The 9,490-nt window shown below is 37.4% G+C and overlaps 1 protein-coding gene across 1 annotated transcript in view; it reads left to right on the forward strand.

The window, feature by feature from the left end:
• erc2 (ELKS/RAB6-interacting/CAST family member 2) overlaps positions 1–9,490 on the forward strand; it is a gene marked incomplete in the record, with an annotated part of 60,840 nt that overhangs the window by 47,854 nt on the left and 3,496 nt on the right. The window contains 4 exon segments of the mRNA XM_024270704.2: positions 4,146–4,157; positions 4,376–4,499; positions 4,574–4,734; positions 7,056–7,203. Of these exon segments, the coding sequence (XP_024126472.1) occupies positions 4,146–4,157; positions 4,376–4,499; positions 4,574–4,734; positions 7,056–7,203 (445 nt within the window).

Here is a 9,490-nt window from a genome sequence, read left to right on the forward strand (position 1 = left end):
CCTCCCAGTGCCCCACACCCTACCCCTCGTCCCGGTGGCAGAGCTCCCCCTGACCCGCTCCCTTCTGTGTCTGCCGCCCCCCAACAGATAGGGGGCATGGTGTGGGATTTCCTGGGAAAGTGAGTGCTCTGCCCTGGCACTTGAGCTCAGCTGCGTGGTTAGAGTCTTCAGCTGCGGCGCCTGCATCTGGTTTCATTTGTACCTGGGCCTGCCTGCCTGCTGTCTGCAGCCTGCACACATCTTTGTATCAGTGGCAACATTTTTTTTCAAAGCTGAGTTGGGTTCACTGTCAGATTCCAACACAGATCCCTGAATTCAGACTCCTGACCTCTGAATTCAGATTCCAAAGCCCTGAATTTAGATTTCAGATGCCTGAATTCAGATTCATGATTCCTGAATTTAAATTTCTGATCCCTGAATTTTGATTCCTAATCCCTGAATTTTGATTCCAGAGCCCTGAATTTGAATTTAGATCCCTGAATTCAGATTTCAGATCCCTGAATACAGATTTACCGATCCTTAAATTCAGATTCATGATCCCTGAATTCAGATTTTCCTTTAATCTTGTAGCAGATGTTTGCCGTTGAATTTTGTTTTAGTATTTTCAGTGCTGCTTTGCATGTCTTTTTATGTGAGGACCATTGACTAGATTATGATGCTACGTTCACACCAGGGATGTGACACGCGTTCAAGAGGGCGCTAAAAACTCATTATTAACTTTCAATGCAATGATGGGGGCGGGGACAAAAATCAATTTTTAGATGCACTGATTACAATCCATATATGATTTTGAATAATTTTATGAATTTAAATGTAAATTTAGCAAATATTGAAAATGTTATATGATTTTTAAGTAAAAGTAACAAATGGAACTAAATACGAAGAGCACACAAACATAGCTGACCTTCCAGATCTCGTCGTCCGACCGATGGTTCAATCCGGCCCAGTTATGAAGAGAAAAAAATATAAAGATGTTGGAAAAAAAGCAAGTTTCTAGCCCATTTCTGTGGCGAGTTCTGGTTATTTAAAGAAATGGCTGCAATGTGCAATTACACCACTAGGGGAAGCAAAGGGAATTAAATACCGATATAACAAGAGATCAAGAAATAAATTGCATTTCTTTGCAAGGGCGTGCCACGTCTGGGTAAGGTGCAGTCCAGTTCTGTGCCAGCCTCATCGTTGTTAAGTTACTATAAAAAAGTTCTAATAATAATAAGTGATTAGGCCACTAGGTTGTTTGAAGCCTTTTTTTCCCAACTGAAACAAAAAAACTAAACAAAAGCAAAGCTACAGACACCAGGTTGAACATAGGTTATTTTGCTACTATGGATGTGCACTTTGAATGTAAAGCCTGAAAACGGTCGTAGAAATTTGCGTAGAAACGTGCAAATGCAAGAATTTTGATGATGGAAACCCAAAGTGTCCATTTATGCCCGATTACATAGACTAGTTTCAATGAAAGTGGTTGCTTGAACGCGTGTTGCTGAGGACGGTGTGAAAGTAGCTTCAGAAATGGACTGGGTAACCCCTCCCCCAAGTTTCAAACAGGAAGTACTCACTGACTCAATAAGCCAAAATACCATAGATTTCTATGGAGAAATAAACAGCTAGTACTCAGTCATTCTATTGGTCAGAATAACTTTTATTCCTCTGATACATATTTTTAACATGTTCTTGCTAATTATAAATAAGCTTGATATGATTGATGACATAGTTTCTGTAATGCAAGTTATTCCAGTTATAAACTAGCCAATCAGATGCCTCAATAAATGTATGTAATAAGTGTGACGTCACACTTACTCAGTCCACTTCTCATATACAGTCAATGGTGAGAACATAAAAAGTGACTTGTCATTTTTGATAACTTTGATTCACAATCATCCATTTGCGTTCTTACAATGAGTCAGCAAAAAGTACAATTAGCTGCAACAACAGTATTTTTGAGGATTTTTTACAAACAAATGTATCCTTCTTTAATTCCTGCTGACTAACAATTTCAAAATAAAATTCAGACATACTCAGAGTTCCATATTATTATCAAAAATACCAGCTGTATGAACATATAAGGACAGATTGTATAAATTATTAGCAAACTTTGTCTTGCAGAATGGAATTTGAAGGTGCAATTTCCTTTAAACTCACTTTTTTTCTTATAGCTGTTGTTTCTGTGCATGTTAAGTGTTTGTATTTCAATTACTGATCATGAAATGTCTGTTTTCTGTGCTGAATTCATGAGATGCACTCCCACCCACCCTCTCATTCCATTCACCTCCCTGCCTCACTTCATGTTTCTTTCAGTCACCCTGATAGCTTTCAATAGACTTGTCTAACTGTTTTATCAAGTGTTCACTTCCTGCTATTTCCCTGCCTAGCTTGCACTACCTGACAACGACACAAACAATCCGCCTGATGGTCTGCACGATTCAGTGTGGAGCTGCAGCTGGAATCCTAGTTCCTGAAGTGTCGCTTCAGTCTTCACATCCATGACTGAACTCATACATCTCTGTTGCGTAATCCCTCCTCGTCCTTCGGTCAAACCTAACTACGGAGTTGAATCAGGATCTGCTCAAAGTGAACGAAAAACAGACTGAAAATCTGAAAAACAGGGGTTGTAAATTTGAAAAAAAAAAGTAAAAAATTTGAAAGCAGTTTTTATTTCGATATTGAAAACTTGAAGGAATTATTGAAAATGGGAAAAATTTAAAAAAATATGGAACATTTTGAAAAATAAAATGTAAATTTGAAACTTTGAAAGAAAACTGTTACCAATTAAATTTTTTTTTGCACTTTCAACTTTGCTTTTTTTTTGCTTTTTATTATTTTCTTTCTGTTCTCTGTATTCAGTTTCAATTCAGATTTTCGAGTTTTAGCTGCTGAGCTGCTCCTAATTTCACGTGGGGGCGGGGCTTTGAGCTGATTGGCAATCGGGACATGTCGAGAGGGGACTTGACAACGTTCTGCAGCAGAAAAATCATCACATCACAATTACCTCTTAGGCCAGGGGTGTCAAACTCAATCGCACAAGTGAACAAAATCCAAAACACACCTTAGGTCGCGGGGCGAATAAAATAAACATTTATTGAACACTCTAAAACTAAATTTTTAAAACTTTAAAACCGTAACCTTTTAACATAATTATGAACTAGATATATAGCATTACCTGCGATAATGCTAGTGTGAATGCTGTAAGCTGAATTTGGCCTCTGAAGATGCTGAAATTGACAGCTAAAAACAATGAAGCTGATAGCTGAAAATAGTGAAGCTGATAGCTAGCTAAAATATTAGCTAAATGCCAAATTAGCTTAAAAAAACAAAAACAAAACAAAGTTAGCCAAAATGGCTAACATGTAGTTGAAATATTAGCTAAACTCCAAAATAGCCTAAAAAAATCTTGGCAAGTGCCAAAAAACTAGTAGAATTTTACATTTTAAAAAGTTTTAAAATCTTTAAAACCGTAACTTATAACATAATTATGCCTAATAAAAAGGCAGGAATATTATTTCAGAATAAATCAACTTCAACCTTAGATAACTTTCAATATTTTACTCTCCATAAAAATATATCTAGAAAAAAGGAAAGTTGAAAGTACAAATAACCTTTTTTTTAAATGGTAACAGCTTTAATTTTTTTATTCTATTTTTTTTAGGTTTCAAATTTATTTATTTTTTTCTAATTCTCAATATTTTTTTTTTTTTAATATTCAGTTTTATTTTTTTCAAAATTTCAATAACTCCTTCCATTTTTCAATATGTATTTTTGAGTTTAAACCTGTTTTTCTACTTTTCAGTCTGTTTTTTCGTTCACTTTAAGCAGATCCTGATTTGACCCCATACCTAACTTCCTCCCCCTGTCTTTTGCCCCGCTAATTCTTGCCTGTCTGACTGCATGTCTGCCTCTACTGGACTTGGTAGGCGATGTTCTTCAGAGAGGGTGCATCCTGCATTGTTGGCCCTCAGAGCAGCGATGGTCTCAGACGCGTCTGTAGCCCCTGATAGTCGTTGACTGTAGCCCAGCGTGATCTCAGTTCACTGAGTTATTGTCTTGTTTTTTCTTTCTTTACGTTTTGATTTTAGTGTGTCTTTTAATTTGTTTTACTTTTCTTTTGTTTCCTCATGTGTTCTACCTTTTCCTCTCCCCATCTGAAGTTTGGCTCCCAGGTAAGTCATCACCTGAAAGCTCAACGGTGACATGAGGCTTCATGAGAGCTCTCCGCTCTGTTTCTCTTCTGAGAAAACTTCCTGCACAATGCAACTGACAGATCTACATTGCATTTGTGCATCTTTTTGTGGCCTTAACAACCTTGTCCTCCCTTTATTTCTGCAGATTTTTGATTTTTTTTAATTAAAAACTTTCTCAAATTTGTGTCCATTTACAGACAAGGAGGTAAGGACCCGACTAAGAAAGGTCCAAACGTTAAATTGGGACCACAAGGGGAAAAGAAAGGTTTGGGACAGGACTCTCGGAAGGACAGTTCCTTGGACAGCGGTCACCATTCCAAAGTGAGAACTTGCTCCGCAGCGATAATATTTGATGGTTTGGGTGTGTTGAATGAGTCTGGTTGTTTACCTGCCAGCTGGAGGAGCTGATGAACACGCTGGAAAGAACCAGGCAGGAGCTGGATGCCACCAAACAGCGCCTCTCCTCCACCCAGCAGTCTCTGCAGGAGCGGGACTCCCATCTCACTAATATGAGGCAAGAGCGCAGGAAGCAGCTGGAGGAGATCCTTGAAATGAAGTTAGTATTGTTACCCTGAGATAGATGGGTGACAATCTCACCGTGTCTTTTTTTTAACTATTTATCAAATAATTTATAGAACAAACTAAAGAAATTTAGGAGCTTCAATCTGCAAACATGCGTTCAAGCCACCACTACCAATGAAAAGTCTATTTTAATGCACATATATGTGCGTTTTGGGCTTTCAGGTTCAAAATTGTTGCATTCACGGGTCACTACGCAAGATTTTACCACAGTTTTTAGGCTCTAAATACAAAACGCCATTGAATGCAAGAGAATTTGGCCTCTGAGAAAAAAATATGTCAAAAATGAACCCATAAGAACCCATAGTGACATCAGTGCAACAAAAATATATCAGAAATGGGTTCTATGATCCACTTAGTTTGTGGTGCATTTCACATCATTTTATTTTTAACCCTAGAACACTTTCACCATGAAAAGTTACACCATCACTTTTGCCGGGTAATTTTTACCTGATATAATATAACCAATAAAAAGCATTTATCTCAAAAAATAGTTCAACATATGATCATTTAGAGTAGTTATTTTTTATTTTCAACTGTGGTTTATGCAACAAAATGGAAAATAAACACACAGGAAGTTCCTAAATACAGGCTTGAAAATGGCCAAAAAATAAGGAATTTGAGAAGAAAAAAATAGATAAATAATGATGCTGAAGGCTAGATCTTTGGTCCACCCATTCCTGGGACATGTGAGACTTTACTCAGGGACAATGACACTCCGAAAAATGCAACATATTGAAATTCATGTCAATACTTTTGCTAACTCAGCAATAGTGTTAAGGAAAAATGGGTCTATAACCAGAAGTCCTTTCCCCTGCTGGACTCAGCCACAAAAAAAAACAAAAAAAAAAAACATTTGTCCTCAACCAGAACCCTACGGTTTAAGATTTCAACCTTTTCTTCCTTTGACATACCCTAACTGCTTACGAGATCAGCTAATTCACAGAAAAAAGCAGCATTTTGCTGGCTTTTTAAAGTTAAAGTCCCACTATTTGTCACGCACCTAGGTGTGTGAAATTTGTTCTCCGCATTTGACCCATCCCCTGGGGGAGCGGTGTGCTGCAGACACAGCCGCGCTCGGGAACCATTTGGTGGTTTAACCCCCCAGTCCAACTCCTTAGTGCTGAGTGCCAAGCAGGGAGGCACTGGGTCCCATTTTTTGAGTCTTTGGTATGACTCGGCCGGGATTTGAACCCACGACCTTCCAATCTCAGGGCGGACACTCTTCCACAAGGCCACTGAGCTGGTTTTCTCCAGAGATAAACAGGTGTAGTTATATACATTTGTTAATATTGGCTATAAAAAAAAAAATCAAACAATGAACGTTCTCTGCCCTATTGCACACTAAACTGTTAGAAAGTTACAGTTTTATTTTTACATTAAAAAGTTCTGATAGATTTTTAAAATGTCATTTGTGAAAGAGTTTCCTAAAGTTTAGGACATTTTTGCGTACACAACCACTGCATGCTGAGTTGTTGTTTACAAGTTATTTTCAACTGTTTTTATTCTTCTATATGAAGGCTAAGAAGTTACAATTTATTGATATTTCTCCCAGTTTTTGTTTTTATCATTAAACTTTTGATTTCTTTTTATATCGTAGTAACTTGTTTCTTTTGGTTTGTTGACTGTTTTACATTGACTTCTTCAAGTTTTTATTTTTATAAACCATTTTCCATTTACAGTAATTGAGATTATTGTCCTAATTTTGTTTTTATTTGTGTTAAGTAATTTTAAACTTGCAGAAAAAAAATCATTCACAGCGATTAAAAACAATTTAGATTTTGAGGTTCACGTCACATCCACTACATTTATGAAAAATGTCAATATCTGCAATATTGAGCGGTATCGGATCGATTCCTGAATGTTCCGTATCGTCCAGCTTTAATTATCTCTGCGGTTTGTGTCTGGATGAAATTATTTGACACCAAGCCTTTCAAATATTGAGGTAGAGCTGTCAAAGAAAAAGTAAAATTAATGAGATTTGCATCACTTTTTACATTTTGCACCAGGCCTCTTCCGACTGTAGGTGGTGGACACGCACGCACTGATGTTGAGTAGAGAGTGTGAACTCCATCTGTTAAAAAATACACCTTTATAGGGTTCTTTCACATGCATCACATGTGGGGTGTAGCATCACTTTTGTCTCTTTAAGGCTCCTGTAGTTTTAACCAGAGATGCTGTTTAAACAAATGATGATTACATATTTAACTGATGAATAAACACCTTCAAACCTGTATATTTATATTATTTCAGAGGTTGTTTTTCTGCCTGAGCTCTAATGTCGTTCTGTTCTTCCAGACAACAAGCTCTCCTGGCAGCCATCAGTGAGAAAGATGCCAATATTGCTCTGCTTGAACTGTCTGCATCCAACAAAAAGAAGACGCAGGAGGAGGTGCTGGCCCTCAAGAGGGAGCGGGACAAGCTGATGCACCAGCTCAAACAGCACGTAAGTCCCATGCAGTTCCATAACAGCAGAAAGAAATCCTTATTTCTGATGTTTTCATATGAGAGTTATTCAAAGTTATGACGCCGAATCAACTTAGCAAAGGTTTAGTGTGTCGGGACTATAAATATCAGTTTTGTTGACGGGATTCCAAGATGGCTCTTAATTTAGCAGGTATGTACGTGTCAAGATGTTCTTTCTGAGACCAAACTGGAAGCTGGAGTCTCTATCCAAGCAGCCTCTTTGATGAAACCGAGTTAGCACAGCTAACAGAACAGAACTTAAACTCCAGCCTCCTTTAGATCACAGCATTATGAGTTTGTTCAGAGAAAAACCGTAGTATCATTAAAAAATTTGAGTCGTTCATGTGTTCTGCTCTGGAGTTCTGTGAAGACACGATCAGATGGAAACCACAGTTATACAGAACCATCGTTCAAAGCATTTCACGATCCAGTTTTCAACAAGTGAACGCCTGCATTTAATTAAACCGACAACTATATGATGTGCAGGCAAATTTAAAATCCACAAGTTAATCTACTATTTACTTCTGTGAAAATCATTTCTTATAATAGTTTTTTTTTTCTTGCACGTTCCCAAAGGACCAGTAGCATACTATTCTTAAGTCTTTCAGAATAAACTGCACAACTTGATTTAAGATCACCACACTTAAGATCCAAAAACTAAATTGCTATTCCTAAAAAAATATTCAGAAAATAATTTATTTGTTGCTTCAAAGCACCTGTAAATCTAAAAAAACGAAATGTGGACAGCCTGTTTTCTTCTGCATTTAAATTTGAAACGGTGCAAAGATCAGAGGGACTCTGAAGATCAAACCTTTCCAACATGATAAAAGCAATGCTCCACTCATTTAGAGAGTAAAGGAAAGCAGGAAAGAAACTCTTAGTGATTAAATCCTTATTTTAACTGAATATCTGTAAAAGTTAGGAGGAAGAAGCTCCAGACAGATGAATGTTTGTAGGTTTGTAGATAGATGACTGTTGCCTGCATGTAATACCTCGTGTCTTCCTAGATCAGGGGTGTCAAACTCAATCGCACAAATGACCAACATCCAAAACACACCTTAGGTCAGGCCGAACAAGATAAACATTTAGTAAACATTCTAAAATTGCATTTTTAAAACTTTAAAACCTTTAACATGATTATGAACTAGATATATAGCATTACCTGTAATAATGCTAGTGTGAATGCTGTAAGCTGAATTTGGCTGCTGAAGATGCTGAAATTGATAGCTAAAAACGCTAAAGCTAATAACTTAAAACACCGAAGCTGATAGTCAGCTAAAATATTAGCTAAATGCCAACTTCGCTTAAAAAAAAAAAAAAATTAGGTTAGCCAAAACAGCTAGCTGAAAAAATAGCTAAACTTCTAAATAGGCTAAAAACTAAGATAGCCTAAATTAGCTAGTGTGCAAATATTAGTCTAATTCCAAAATAGCGTAAAAAACAAAAAAAAGCTTAAATTAGCCAAAACAACTAGCATGTAGCTGAAATATTAGCTTAACTCCAAAATAGCCAAAAAACAAAACAAAAAAAGAGCTTAATTTAACCAAACAACTAGCTTGTAAATATTAGCCAAACTCCAATATAGTCTAAAAATCTTAGTAAATGCCAAAATAGTCCAAAAAGCTAGCAGAATGCAAATTTTTTAAACTTTAAAATAATAACTTTTTAACATAATTATGAATAATTAAAAGCAGGAATATTATTCCAGAATAAATCAACTTAAACCTTAAATCATTTTCAATATTTTACCCTCCATAAAAATATATTTTGTCAAAATTATACAAGTTAGAAATGAGCGCAAGATAACATCTGACCATTAATTACAATAAAATAAAATGATTTGGAGCGCCGGATAGAATTACTTGGAGGGCCGGATGCGGCCCCCGGGCCTTGACGTTTACACACATATCCTAGAGCAGGGGTCTCAAACTCGCGGCCCGCGGGCCATTTGCGGCCCGCAGGATGATGATTTGCGGCCCGCGTCTTCATATGAAAGATTACTGTTCGTGCGGCCCGCAAGGCTGATATGAATGACAGTTGTTATGTGCAGAGCTGAATGAACCAATCACAGTGAGGTATATGACTCTGGAGGCGGGACATCGGCGGTCTGTCCAGTGCCTCTGTCTATCATTCATTCCCTCCTTCAATCAGCTGGACGGAGGAGGAGCCAGGAAGCACAAAACGCGATTTCTCGTGCCCCGCGCGGGGGATTTGCTGCTCGCGGCTCGTCAAAAAATGTGTTTCTGTCGCCGCGCCGCGTGTCGAAG

Source organism: Oryzias melastigma, linkage group LG5, assembly GCF_002922805.2.
Source record: "Oryzias melastigma strain HK-1 linkage group LG5, ASM292280v2, whole genome shotgun sequence".
Taxonomy (NCBI): Eukaryota; Metazoa; Chordata; class Actinopteri; order Beloniformes; family Adrianichthyidae; genus Oryzias; species Oryzias melastigma.